The sequence below is a fragment of the Alosa alosa genome, chromosome 22 (assembly GCF_017589495.1).
Source record: "Alosa alosa isolate M-15738 ecotype Scorff River chromosome 22, AALO_Geno_1.1, whole genome shotgun sequence".
Classification (NCBI taxonomy): domain Eukaryota; kingdom Metazoa; phylum Chordata; class Actinopteri; order Clupeiformes; family Clupeidae; genus Alosa; species Alosa alosa.
The window spans coordinates 21,486,251-21,501,250 of NC_063210.1; the positions used below are offsets into that span (position 1 = coordinate 21,486,251).

At 43.1% G+C, this 15,000-nt stretch overlaps 1 protein-coding gene across 3 annotated transcripts in view; it reads left to right on the top strand.

Moving 5' to 3' along the window:
• itga3b (integrin, alpha 3b) overlaps positions 1-15,000 on the top strand; it is a 74,540-nt gene that overhangs the window by 16,038 nt on the left and 43,502 nt on the right. The window contains exon 1 of one of the 3 annotated variants that reach the window (XM_048233810.1): positions 219-755. The exons of 1 other annotated variant lie outside the window; for it this stretch is intronic. In XM_048233810.1, coding sequence (XP_048089767.1) covers positions 580-755 — 176 coding nt within the window. In that variant the 5' untranslated portion in view covers positions 219-579. Of the gene's footprint in view, positions 1-218; positions 756-15,000 lie in introns of those variants that run through there. One more of the 3 variants, XM_048233811.1, reaches the window with a different exon arrangement.

Sequence of the window (15,000 nt, forward strand, 5' to 3'; positions counted from 1 at the left end):
GTGTAAAACATATATTTCAAACGAGATTTTTGATTGGATGAATGAGGTAAATCAGTGGCATGAAAATTAATATAAACTGAAATATGAATCATTTTGTGGTAGCCTACTGACTGCGTCAAAGAGAAAAAAACGCAACAGGTGGAACTGCAGGGTATGTGCCTAGGCTTTGTGCACGCGCAAGGGGTCTGTGCAGGGAGAGAGGGGCTGAGAGAGAGAGAATTCACGCAACCAATCGTTCAAAGTGTTGCGACCTGTTTTATATCGGACTGCCGTGGCTAGCCATATATTCCTGTGGAAACACTGTCAAGTCATTGAATATTAATGCGTGTTGTACATCCCGGAAGGAGCGGTAAAAACTCTTTGGGGGAGCAGGTTGGAATTCACACAGACTCATTGGAAGAAGCCTGGAATGGGTGTGGAGGAGATGAGAGGGGGAGAAAGAACAAACACGAACACCTAGACACTCTCTGTTGGCGAGAGTGAAAGGAGAGGGTAATTTCCCCCCTATGGAGCGCATGTAGTAAAGCCTATTCGACCGCATCGCATGAGGAGCAATTCTTTTCATAGACAGGGATAAACATGGCTACACGTACATTGCACTTGTGCTTTTTGGCACTGTTTTCTACGACTCAGACAGGCTACGGATTTAACATTGATGTTCGATTTCCTGTAATCAAAGAAGGCAAAACCAAAGACAGTTTATTTGGATTTTCCGTCGCGCAACACAAGCAGACGCAAAAATCCAAACAATACATGTAAGTAAATAACGCACACACCGCACAGACTCACGATATTTACATTATCATCAACATTATCATCAGTAACCATGTTTAATGTAATGTGTTTCATAAGACAAGATATGCGGTCTACCTAAAATTGTGTCATCATTCCAAATAAGTTATGGAAGACACAAAGTAAGAGTAATTGTATGCTACCTGTTCGTCCCCTACCTGTTCTGTAGTCATTTTAAGTAAACGCTCTCGGCGTGGAGTGGTGCAGAATGGACTTTTGCAACAGCTGTTGTAGCATAGGCTACCCCCGGAGGTTGCGTTTAACGTGTTATATGTGTGTTTTTTATTTAGACACAATAGCACCAGTTCCACCACTCGTTGAGGTGCAGATTGGGTTAATACATCCAATTTAGATTTACATTGGGGAGATATAGCAGCTTGTGCGAAGTAGAACTCTGCGTGTAGAGCTAAATAAAAACAAGACGAAAGTCTTTTAATCCTGTTGCTTTTAGGTAGCAGACGATTTGCGGTTTGAATGGGTTGTTTTAGACTTCAAGCCAAAACTGCTTCTTGGGCTGTTAAGTGCACGAAAAAATGGGCTTGGCTTTTCGTCTACCTGTAGCTCCAGGTGAAACAGGTGGGCCGTGTGGTGTGGTGTGCGCTGTACCCACATGTAGGGGAAAACGTGCCCTTAAGGCGTAATCTGTAGCGGGGCGGGAAGTAAGGAGTCTCTCACGAGTTTGAATGGGCAAACTGGTCCATCTGCGTCGTCTGCAGGCTATAATATAGCCTATAGGCTTTAGATGCACTGTCATGTCTCAGGTAAACGCTGTCTGGTGTGGTGGTTGTGATATCCCCAGGGGGAAAGCCCCTTTCTCTTCGTCTTCATATAGACTCTTCATCTCTATAACGCATCCAGGTTCTTTAAAGCATGATTTTACTATGAGGACATTGAAATATGTTATGTATTTAATGCTTACAGTCTGCATAGGGTACATAGCTTAACTTTAACGGTGCGTTTTGTTCTCGGTTCTCTTGTTCAGTCTCGACTAAATTAGCCCACCCTACCCTGAGAGTCTAAATGAGCGCTGGTCTGTAATTTCCTCCACCTCTATTTACAAAGCAATTTAACATGGCATAGTATTTGTAACACAAAGGAAATGTATATAGGATAAGCTGTATAGCACGGTATGATGCACACATAGTCATTAGCCTTCAGTCATTTCAGAATGTCATGCTGATCACACATACCAATCTAAGATTATGGCTTCCTCCTTACCTCCTCTACTCTCTCTCGCTTGTCCTCCCCCACTCTCTCCTCCCTTATTTGGGATTTCCTGTGTCCAATTAAGATGGGACTTGATCATCCTCTTGCATTTGAAGTCACTTCAAAGGCATACGCAAATTCTAGCAGCCAGTTTGTTTGTCTGTAGGCTACTTTGTTGTGTAGGAGGAAAAGACTCCAATCACTGCTGGTCACTTTAGGGAGAGGAAGGAAAAAGGGACATGACCTTAATGCTGTGGCACTGACCAGACTAGTGGGGTCACATTTAGTCCTCGATTCAAGTGAAAGGTTGTTGACATTAAGATCAACAGCATTGGATTGCAACCATGCCTTTCTTTAATCGGCTGGAGTAGTGTGCAGATCGGTTCAAGACGTTTTGTTTGTTTCCCATTTGAAAGAGCCACGTTTGTACACAAACACTGGGAGTCTTTATGACTGCACACATTGTACAAACAAAAAGTTTGCGTGGAACGTGACTGCATGGGGAAAACTGTTGGATTCAATGACAAATTGAAAGGATTATATTCATGGATTTTACCTTTAAAGTGTGATGGAATATTCATGCTATTCATAAGCATTGTTCACCTGATAACTCCATAAGACATTGATTACACAGGTAGCCTACAACATAGACACCAGTGGCCAGAAAGTAGTCCTTTGGACCAGTAGAAATATTTGATTTAGTTAGGTTTCACACAAGTCACAAGTCAAAGTGTTTTGTCAATAGAAAGTCTGACGTTTGTTGGGACGGACATTCTTCCTCTTAGACTGTGGACAATACAAGCAAGCACACACCAGCATTTCGACAGCTTATACTCAACATATCACTGTGGTTTAGACACCAGAGTCAGACCAACCATATACCATCGACGATCCTTACAATCATCACTGTTTATTAACATTGCTGTGGAGAATCCATCTCTTAGGCTGTGGACAATACAAGCAAGCACACACCAGCATTTCGACAGCTTATACTCAACATATCACTGTGGTTTAGACACCAGAGTCAGACCAACCATATACCATCGACGATCCTTACAATCATCACTGAGGTTTATTAACATTGCTGTGGAGAATCCATTGTGTTGGTTTCATGAATGAATGAATGAATGGAAGAATGAGGAAATTAAACACTGGTCCTTTACTTATGCTTGCTTAGCTAACTCTCCCTGACAACGTATAATTTGTGTCTGCAATGGTGTTCAGCTTTGAACCAAATACCACATCAGGAAAGCTCCACTACATGCATAACAAAAAGCCACGTTTAGTGTTCAGTTCTATTAAACAAGATGTAGCTTGGAGACTCTCTGGCTCGGATCCAATTAAAGATTCTAGAGCGCTACGTGTAACAAAGCTATCTTGCTCCGCTCTAAGATCTTTGGTTCAGACCTGGTCAGAATGAATAAATGCATATTACTACATATTATTTCACACCAGCAACTTAGATCCCATTGATTGAATTTTGATGTGAGAAAGTGGTGTTGATGATCGGACTGTTTTGCACTTTCCGTGTTAATGAAATCTGTCAGGGAAACGTGTTGTGTCTGTCTGTAGTGTGTTGTAGTCTGATATATTACTCTTTATTATCCTTCACTTGATCCATCAAATATGAAATATAAATCAAAATAATAATAATATATTATTAAATCATTATTAAATAAGTATAAAATGTGGCAAAGTCGGGTCAAATCAGAGCTGTGTGCTCTGAGCGCTGTGTTAATGAGAGGGGTCTGTTTGAGATGAGTGAGAGAGAGTGGGTCAGTTGATCAGGGCACAGATGACCAGGGGTCGATACAGCAGCCGTACGCTAACTCCACTGGGAGACTGACGTCAGGTCAGTCTGCGTAACCTTAGAGAAAGATGGACGGAGAAGGAGACACATGGTGAGGGTGAGAGATGGCTAAGGGGACCCTCCAGAGTAAGTGTGTGTGTGTGTGTGTGTGTGTGAAGGGGGGGGGGGGGGGGTTAGAATAGAATAGAAAGTAAAATAAAAGAATGCAAGGAAAAGAATGAGGAACAAAGATGAGAACAGTAAAGAGAGAAGAGCAGAAGTATTTGCTGTATTTTAGCCTCTAATAAGGATCTTTATAAAGCATGTTCAAGGGTGCTAGATCTTCAACAGTACTCTTTAGAACATCATGGGGGTTTTCTTCTTATGAGGATGAGCAAGGAGAACCCTCTTTTTACAGAGAATTTAGATCTCAGTGGCAGCACAGATGAGTGCCACCAAATGGGTTTAACCCCACAGGAATGCCTCATCATTGAGTTTTTATTTTACATTCCTGCTGTCAGCATGTTTTGAAGGTCTGAATCAAATTAGGATTCCCTGCATTTTACAGCTCTACAGTCACAGAGAAAGACGCAAGTTGTTAACGAGAGACTTTTTCTCCATGCATCAAAAGAAACCTCACACGACTTGTTGGCTGTAACTATAGTGATGTGGGAATTGAGTGTGTGTGTGTGAGGGGATTGGGGTGAGAGAATATGAAAGCCAAGCCCCCTGCCCCCCCTCTCACAGATCCCCAACAGTTCTGTGGGGATGCTCTATCTGTCTCTCTTAAGCTCTACTGATTAAATGTACAGTCTATCAGACAGCTGAATAAAGGCACAGTATATGACTGGTGAAAAGGTTGTTGATAATTGTTGATAATTATTACACACCTCCTTCCTGTGTTTTTGAAAGAACATGTTAAGGGTTTTTCCAGCTCGCTCGCTTGAGCTACTTTGTGAAAACAAAGTCCCTTTTTCAGCGCCTGGCCTGTGTAAGAAAATAGTAGTTTTTCATACTTGCAAATGCCATTCAGGATCTACACTCTTAAAACAAATGTGTTGAAAACACAACAACACAACTTGCGTTGTTTTTAACACATCTCTGTGTTTAGCAATGTTTCTTAAACTGCCTGTGCAAAGTGACAAGTCACATAGATAAGTCGTTTGCAATATTGAACCAACTATGTAAATTCAAATAATATTACAGTTATTTTGAACTGTTAATAGTCCTGAGTCCTGACAGAGTTTAACGAGTCCTGCAGTTTTGCAACGTTGCCTGTGCGGCTACGCCAGTTTACACTTTTAATTTACGTCAAAAATGATCAGCTTGACCTTTGAAAGAGAATGTGGAGTACGAATAGCTTCCTAGCAACAAAACTAAAGCATCAAACTGTCAAGACAGGGTTAGTTAGAAGGAAATCAACAAGCAAGGTGCAAAGGCTTGATAAAAATGGTTGTGTAATATACTGTCGAAGTAGGCCTATGTTTTTTGTTTTCTGGATATTTAAGGAGTTAGGTGGTCCGTGAGGTTTTTTGTTTATTGGTCAAGTTGTCCTTGGTCTGAAAAAGTTTGAGCACTGGCCTATAGTATCACTTAAGAATTCAAACAGTGGGGTTAAGTTCTCTTCATTTACACATCGATTGCATCACTCACTGGTGCTCCCTGGATGAATGTTTAATGACTCGAGACAGTCTGTGGGAGTGATGCTTTAAGATATGGCAAACCAGAAACACATCCACAGAGACCAATGTGGCTTTGCCTTGGGGTGAGGAGGCAGTTAGACGCTCTTAATTAGGGGGGACATGGAAACACATGAGAAAGATGTGGACTCGACCGAACGTGGCGACATCAAATCTGGAGATGGTTTCGCGGTACAAAGAGCAAGGCGTGAGTTCGGATTGCGTCGGTTTGAAGTTATGCAGACTCGTGTGTGATGTGTGGGTTCTGTAATCGCGCAGCCGCACATCTCCTGGCTTTGATGGTACGCAGAACCCTGTCGCGGTTTTTTTACCACTTACTCGTGCGTTTCCTGCGAAACGCGAGAGTCTGCCACTTCAGAATCAGCCTTATTGGCTCTCCACTCAGTACGAGAGGAGAACAACGTTCTTAAGTTCCGCACGGATCGCCTCTCTGGGGTTTAGTGGGCTAAGAAACCGTTGCGTCTGCACAAACTCACTGCAAAGAGGCCTCGATCCTTTATTGCGTTTTTTCCCATGATTTGACCACAGTTAAGACCACATACGAGAGTATGTGAAAAATGCACGAGGGATGGCCGTTTCCAGTCAAAACACGTATAAACAGCATTCGTTTAAAAGACTGCTCAGGCTGTTCAAGCAGGAATGCCTCGTGGAGGATTATATGACAGGGCCACGACTGGAGAGCGTGTAGGAAAGAGTGTGTGAAGGGAAGATGAGGAAGAGGAGTGGATGTTTTAAGAGGATTAACGATGGATGATGAATGTGATGAGGAAGAGCAAGGAGGGGTGTGTGTGTGTGGGGGGGGAATCAAGCGCTGGTGTGTGAAGGATGTGGAGGTCAAGACACAACACATGCTTTAATAAAGAACATACAGGTAGACCACGGGGACATATCCTCTTCTCCACACTCATGTGCACACACACACACGCACACACACACACACTCAAGCACACACACACAAGCACAACACATGCTTTAATAAAGAACATGCAGGTAGACCATGGGGACATATCCTCCTCTCCGCATTCATGCACACACACACACACATATCCACACACACACAGATACACACCCTCTTTTGTCCTTCTCTTTGATCAGGGTGCTGTGTGTGTGTGTGCGTGTGTGTGTGTGTGTGACTGCTCGAGACCCTCAGCAGTCTGGCTGCTCTGTTCCTCTGTTCCTATTGGCCGGTTAGGGGCCCCCTGACCCCACGGAATCCCAGGAATGCTTCATCCCTCCACACACAACTAACCTGCCAGGTTACAGGTTGGGACAGGACTAAGAAAGGGTGTGTGTGTACGAGTGTGTTTGTGCTTGGGGGGTGAGTCGATGTGTGTATGTGTGTGTGGGGTGGCATTGGGGAATAGAGAGAGGGGATGAGGGATTGTGTGTGTGGGGGGTACGGAGATATGCTTCTGCCACACCATCATTAGGAACTCAGTAGTGTGTGTGTGTGTGTCTGTGTCTGTGTCTGTGTGTCTGTGTCTGTGTGTGTGTGTGTGTCACAAACAAATATACGCAAGACAAAGACACACAAACAAACCAACTCTCACCTCCTCTCCTGAATCACACACTATAGAGCTCCCAATAGCCACACACACAATTTTATGCCGTCAGCTATGCTCATGCACACTGCACACACACCATGTTCATGTGACGTTTATGTTCTTCGTGTTTTTTTTTTTTTTCTAAAGAAGTTAAGTGCTGTTGCTGAATACACACGGAAAATACTCTAACAACAAATGTGACACACAGAGTATGAAACGAATCTGACCACAGTTGTGCCCATTTAGAATTCCAACCTCGTTTCAGCTCTAGAAGCGTTTCGGAGTTTGGCAGCATTTGGCACCAAACTCCACAGTCCACTTTCAGATGCGGACTCGATGAACTTCAGACTTGATGAACTTCAGACTCGATGAACTTCAGACTTGATGAACTTCAGGGCTCGATGAACTTCAGGGCTTGATGAACTTCAGGGCTTGATGGCTTGACTAGACATGATGAAGTTGAACGTGGCCGTTGCGGAGACGGAGAGGCCAATCGATGTGCGTTGAGGCAGGAGTGAGTGAAGGGCATTTCATTAGGAACTGAGTCACGGCCGGGGAGGCAGGCTGGTGCTGAGCTCTCTGCAGCCAGGCCGAGGCTGCAAGCCAACACTGCATTCAGCCTTTTAATCAGATGGGGGTTTCTACCTCTCCTCTCTTTGTCTTTCTCTCTCTTGCTCTCTCTCTCCTTCCTTCTCCTTCTCTGTGTCTCTTTGTTTCATTCTCTCTCTCCCTCTCTTTCTCTCTCTTTGTCTCTGTCTACTTTCTCCTTGCTCTCTCACAACACCTCTCCCTCCCTCCCTCTCTCTGTCTTTATGTCTCTCTCTCTCTTGCTCCCTCTAACAACCCTCCTCTCTCTCTCTCTCTCTCTCTCTGTTTGTCTGTGTGTTTTCACCTTGTTCTGTGTCTGGCCGTCTATTTGTGTATGTCTGTCTCGTTTTCTCTCCCTCTGCCTGTCTTTCTGTCTGCGTGTCTGTCTCAATTCTAACAACCTAACACACCTAACATTCGCGCCCTTCCTCCTCTCCTCCCCCCGCTTCCCCCCGTCCCTCTTCTACCCTTCTCTTCCTCTATCCCTTTCTTCTTCTTCTACACTTTGACTAGTACGTATAATGTCATAGCAATATTGATTCCACTAAGGTCTCCTCAGCACGGTAGAGTGAATGTTATTCCTCATTTTAGCAGGATAAAAGTGTCTGCTAAATGAATGCTGTATGCTGTAAAGTGTATATTTCCCCCACAGAATTGGTGTATATCTGGTTATTAGCTTTACTGCTTGTGTGAGTAGTTGTGGTTAGCCCAACTTTGTTTATTCAATGCCCATTTATTTATCCCCCACTCTAAAAAAGTAAAAGATTCTTGAACGCTCTGCGCTCTGCTATGGAATCTTTGGTCGGTATATTGTACCATTTATTATATAGTAGGTCATGGAATTTATTTTTTTTGTCAGGGAAAGTCAGGGAAAAGTCATGGAATTTTACATTTGACTTAGAGTGGAAACCCTGTTACGCACATCTCTCTTTCATGCCAAGTGTGTGTGTGTGTGTGTGTGTGTGTGTGGCCTCTATCTATGTCTAGTCATTTGTCTGTGTCTTCCGTGTTTCTGTCTGTCTGTGTCTCTTTGTATAGTACTCTCGATATGCAATCTATTTGCGAGGGGCCTGTCCCCAGTTGCAGTAGAGCACTGCACTGTGGGCTCAGCGTGAATCCGTCCCAGCCGGTAGAACATCACTGCAGAACATTAGTCAGTTTCTTTCCTGTGTTTACATTTATTTATTTAGAAGACACTTTTATCCAAAGCAACTTACACATGTCAATCAATTATTACAATTATATTACCATTGTCCCCGGAGCAACTCTGGGTTAAGTGTCTTGCTCAAGGGCACTACGGTGGAAACCAGGTATTGAACCTAAACTTTTCAGGCTACTGCATGCTAGACAGTCCGTCACATTACATAACATTACATTACATTTGGCTGACACATTTAAGCTTTTTAAAGCAATTCTCTCAACAATTCTAGGACAATTTAAAAAAGGTAGAGTACAATAAGAATAAGTGCATCAGTGAGTGCTGTTTCAGTCGAGTGTCCGTTCTAGTGAGGTGGTAAGTCCTAGGATCAGCAAGACTAGTTGTAAGTAGTGCTACGAGAGGAGATGTTTTCTGAAGAGCTGGGTCTTCGGGAGTTACTACGCTACCACGTCATTACGCTGCCACCTCTGTATTTGACTTCAGCAGAGCGTAACATTCCTACTGTCTAACATTTTGCTTTTGACTCACTCATCTCGACTCGTCTTTGACTCGCTTGTCTTGACAATGCCATTTTATTTCTTGTCTTGACCTCTGCGATCTCAGGCACAGTGTGACTTGAAGCCAGTTAGGCCCTATATATAGACATGGGCATTATTTTAATTATATGTATTTTAAATACATATTTAATTACTTTAGAGTATTTTGTAATTTGTATTTTGCAGGATTGGAAAAAATCAAATGTACTTTGTAAGAAAATATGTAGAGGGGTTGTATTTCGAGTATTTCACATACTTAAATACTTGTGAAAAATCTGTCATTTTTTTCTAAAAAAGGCTAAGCCAAAATTTCATAATTCAGTTAAATATACTACCTATAGCCATGCCAATAAGCTATGCTTATCATAGTCCGGGAGCCAAAGGCCAGAATCTTGGTGAACCTGGTTTTGTCGGTTAAAGTTTTTTTTTTCTTTGCTGTTTCTTGTTGCGTAGGGGGTTACTCAATAAGAATAGGGAGGGTGCCCGGTGATATCCATTGGACAATTCCCAATATTCAGCTCTAATTGAAACTCTCCTAAACGTGCATCTTGTCTGTTATTGGCTGGAACACTGTTTGTTATGTTTTGTGATGCAGGCTGCACCAGTTTGTTTTTGTTGCCGTTTGTGGAGCCTGGGCTGTTACAGAGACTGCGTTTTTTTCACAATGTGTTCAGGGAACAGGCAGCTAGCGGATAGTGAGGAGATGTTTGCTGTATGTGTATATGTTTTTTGCACCTGTAAATAATTCTGGATATTGGGACAACTTACAGGATGTTATACTGTTTGTCCCCTATGTTGCGAGTCATGTACAGTGTATGTAGGCAATAGGCATGCATTTCTAGCACAAAAGGGAAATGCAGTTCAGTTAACAAGTGTTTGTGGTCAGAGAAACATTTTGTCTGTCCATCAGCTATTTATTTGACAAAACTCAGGGTTTTTACTAACTAGCAGTCTGTCAGTCAGCTCTTTACTTAGCTTATATCTCAGGTTTTTATGTTTGTTTTGCTGATAGCTGTTTGGTAGTTGCGGACTGAAGAATATGGTAGTTGCGGACAGTTGTTGGGGTTGTGACCATAGCTTCATGTATATATTTGGTTAACAAGAAAATTAAGCAAAGTAAGATCCCTTATTGATTTGCCAAGACATCAGCTGCTCCAGCCTCAGATTTTGCGCAGATCTTAAATTGGGTTAAATATTCTGCAGAATATACATTCACTCTACTGCTCAGTGTTGCATTGGTGTTATTCAGGCTGTGTCACTTTGTAGTATTGACAGTTCAACAGCTACTTTCGTCTCAGTGTGTTTCCTTGGATCAAGTTTTTTTTTTTCCAGAGTGCTAATTTGGTCTTAAAGTAAACTGGTTGGTGTGTGTTTTTCCACCAGTAGTTTGCTTTGTTACAGTTGATTCCACTTTTGCAAAGCCTGCTTGTTGTCAGTTCAATCATCAGTCGTTTATTGATATGGGACGCTTATTCATTTATTTTACCAGATCTACTTCATAGGACCCCCAATATACAGAATTACTCGACCTCTGCCAGCCAATCAGAAAATAGCATGTCTCTTGGGGATATGTTTTCAATAATATGCCTTGTAGTTTCTTTTAAAAGTTGGTATACCATGATTATTGTGAGTGTATTTTTGTATTTTCAAATTACTAATTACTTGTATTTTAATGAAATACATTTTTCACATCAGTATTTTGTATTTTATTTTGTTATATTTTATGAGCCAGTATTTGTAGTTTGTAACAAAATAGTTTTTGATGTATTTGTGCCCACCTCTGCCTATATACTGTCTTTGAAACACCCAGGAGAAATATGATGCTGAAAATGCAGAATGCATGCACGTAACATGAGATCTGTGTGTCTGTGTCTATAACAAATGACACTGCAAATTTTTCGTAATCTCGAGTTGAATCTCCTTTGAAGATAATGCATAGAATTCTAGCTTATCGCTCATCCTGAGTACAATCTAAAGTTAATTAGGAAGAAGCAGGTTTGTAAAAATGTTGTGATGTGGTGGTGGCATGCTTATTTTTGAAAGTGTTGAATGAGGCTGAACAAATGTTGGAAAAATAACCGGTTCCAAATGAAAAAAAAAAAAAACTTCAGGGAGTTTGAAACATCCCTCTGACCAGCTGTGTGTGAGAGCTTTCTCAGCCCTGGCCTCATTCCAACTCCCGTCTATTCATTATTGTCGTAACAGCCCAGACCTTTCAAAAGCAGCTGGACTCTGGGATACTTTTTTCCCCCTGGTCTCTGTGAAGTAGCCAGCCGTGGCCTCAAACAGAGGGCTTTGGAGCGGGCAGCTCTGATCCATCTTCAGAGGAGAACGGTGGAACACAGACACACAAAGGGTCTGTGCACTGCCCACGGACAACAGGTGTTGCCTGTGGGTGCGTTTTGTGCCTGCACCGTATACCTGGTTGAAGCCGGTCAGAAAAATCCATTACCGTGCCCTGATTACATACAGTGGTGGTCTACATGGTCTCTTCACGTCTGAGGTTTTTGTCCTGAATCCCCCCTGCCACGCACACACACACACAAACACCCACACACACACACACACACACACACACACACACACACACACACACACACACACACACACACACACCTCACTATCTCACATCTTTCCTTGACTATACATGAACCATAATCACCACATACCCCTGTGGTGCTTTTTGAATTTCATATATATTCTATATCCCTTCTCTAAGTGCTTCATGCGCAGGGTCATTCATGACACCCCTCCCTCGCCCCTTCCTCCATCCCCACACACACACACACACACACACACACACACACATCCTCCATCCCATGTCATTAAAGCTGCTGTCAGGCTGTAAGGGTCTTCCACAGAGAAGCCCAGCAGGAGCTGGAGGGCCCCTCTGTCCGAGCTCCACTGAGGAGAGACCCAGACGGGCCATCATCGTGCAGGTCTGCTGAAGCAGAGCTTCCCACGGCAACCGTGGCCATGCCGATCAGGGGCGTGGTCCCTTTGTTGGCCGCTGGTGGACGGGGTCGGGTGGGGTGGGGTGTGTAGGGATGAAGATTAAAGGAGGGAAGGCACTATGATGAATAAGAGGCTACTCAGAAGTCCTCTTGGGGCGGGAGACTGAAAATGGACATGGGGGTGGGGTGGGGTAGTGTTGAAGGTTGCTATGGGGTGGGGCGGGGTAGTGTTGGAGGTTGCTATGGGGTGGAGTGGTGTTTGAAAAGATCAAGAAGGTTGGCCTACCAGCTACCTCCTTAGTTCACCATTAGGCAACAACTACCACAAATTATCATCAATCGTCAGTTCACAATTAGGCAACAACTACCACAAATTATTATCATTAATCAGCAGTTCATGATTAAGCAACAACTACCACAAATTATTATCATTAATCAGCACTTCATGATTTGGCAACAACTACCATTAATCCACAAGAGTCGGTGGATTTACAAGGGGGATGGTTTTTGCCCAGATTATGTCCAGTCAGTGAGCGAAGGTATCAGCCCCCTCCCCTCACACCCTGGGTGGAGGTGCTGCTAGTTCCCCTCAGATCATCCCGTCTCCGTCTCTGGCCTGAGCTGTAAGGTGATCCTGTGACACTGCTGCTCCACAAGGCCGGCCCATCTTTCAGCACGTTTGGTGAAGCTGGAATGCTTATAGTCCTCTGGGAGTTTTTTTTTGTGTGTTCCACTTGGCTTAGTCCTGCTTCGTCAGCCTTAATTTGTCAAGCTACTAATCACCTGACCGACTGCAGTGTTGACTGTGTGAAAGAGAGCACTTGAGGTTTCAACATGTGACTGGACAACTGCTTACCAGTAGTACTACCACCATTACGGAGACATGCAAAAAACGAAATGACTCAGTAATGTTTAGCTTGTTAATCTAAATACTTTGTCCATCACGATTAAAAATTGGTTCTGGACACTTCTCTGCGCCAGTCCCCATTGGCCTGTTCAGCTGTCAGTCAAATGAAGTGCCCACCCCCATCCACAGAACCTTGCTGACCCTAAAACAGCTAAAAAGACATATAGATGGGTGTGCGATAAACTCAGGGTTAGATGCTGTAAATTCCACACTTTTATAAGCCCCCGCAGAGGAAGTGAGACATTGCTGGGTAGCTGGCGGGGGGCAAGACTCACAAGCGCCAGGGAGTTAAGTGAGCAAAGAGGGGCCTCGTTCAGGTCTGTAGAGCCAGGAGCCAGGGGTCGTAAAGATAAGGAAGCCTGGGGCGGGTGATGTGGGGGGGCGTTGGGATCAGGGTTAGAGATTCACTGGTTGCCAGGCTGCGTATGTCATCTTGACAGGTGTTTGCGGACGTTTCGCAGAGGTCAGGACAGAGACAAATAAGGGTGCGTAAGAGAGACACCCCAGTCCTGTCTTGGAGGATAGATGTGAATTTTCTTATATCAGTGACAAAAAACACCACCCAGTACGCTTCATGCAAACCCCTTCTCTTCCGTCCCACTTCCATTGGGCATTCAGCTGCTCGTGAGCCGTCAGCAGCTGGACAATAGAGACACAGGAAGTGGGTCACAGTCATGTGATAGACTCCCAGCCAGTACCAATGAAATTCAGCATTGTGTATTTAGTGTTGTTGATAGATGTTATTATCTCTGAACCTTTGTAAACTACATGCCTTGACCTCCACTGTCTAGTCAACTATCTGTAACTGACACCCATCATTTCCACATTCATGTCAAATTAAATAATGTGTAAGTGTTGTTGATTCTATTTTAAATGTATATAATAATGTGTACATTTGAAAGACTTCTTTTTGACATTTACGCCTGGTTCAAGTCTTTCATGAGTCCTTCTTATTTCTTCGTCTATCTCACCGACAGACTAAAGTGTTTTTTCATCTTTTATAAAATCAGACCACTGCTTAGTGTCGGTCTGAGGACGTGGTGTGACGTGTTTGCTGACCTGTGATAAGTATCACACCTGTCCCCTTCAAAGCTTTTTCTGTTTATCTTCAACCCCCTGGTCAATCTCTCCTCTAGGCTCACAGATAAGAATGTGTGCAACCTCACACATACTCTCAGTGTTGTGAAGGTTACTTTTAAAATGTATTCCACTACAGATGACTGAATACATGCATTAAAATGTATTTTGTAACGTATTCCGATAGATTACTCAAAGTGAGTATTTTGAATACGTATTTTGAATACTTAGGATTACAGTACATCAGCATTGTATTAACTTATATTTTATTAGCAGTTGAAGTGGAAAAAACAGTTACTGTATGTGAGGTCGTAAGACCTAGCCCTGGCTCGCCCACCTAGATCTTCTTTCAGGGAGATCTAGTCTGGAACACCATAGTTTATAACCCTTTCCCTCAGACAAGAAAAATGTTGGTTACACTTCACAGTGTAACGCTTGACAGTATCGACATGAGTGACATGACACTGTCATGAACGAGTCATAATCAAGTCATAAACGTTTATGACATAACGCTTCTGTTATTAAGTGACATTCGGTTTTTGTCATAACAAGTTAGGGTTAGGATTAGGGTTAGGGTTAGAGTTAGGGTTAGGATTAGGGTTAGAAGTTAGGATTAGGGTTAGAGGTTAGGTTTCATGTGTCATGACAGTGTAATGTCACTCATGTCGATACTGTAAAGTAAAGTGTTACCAAAATGTCAGGCCAATCAGCGACGAGAAAACAAAACCGAAACTTATTGTGATAAACA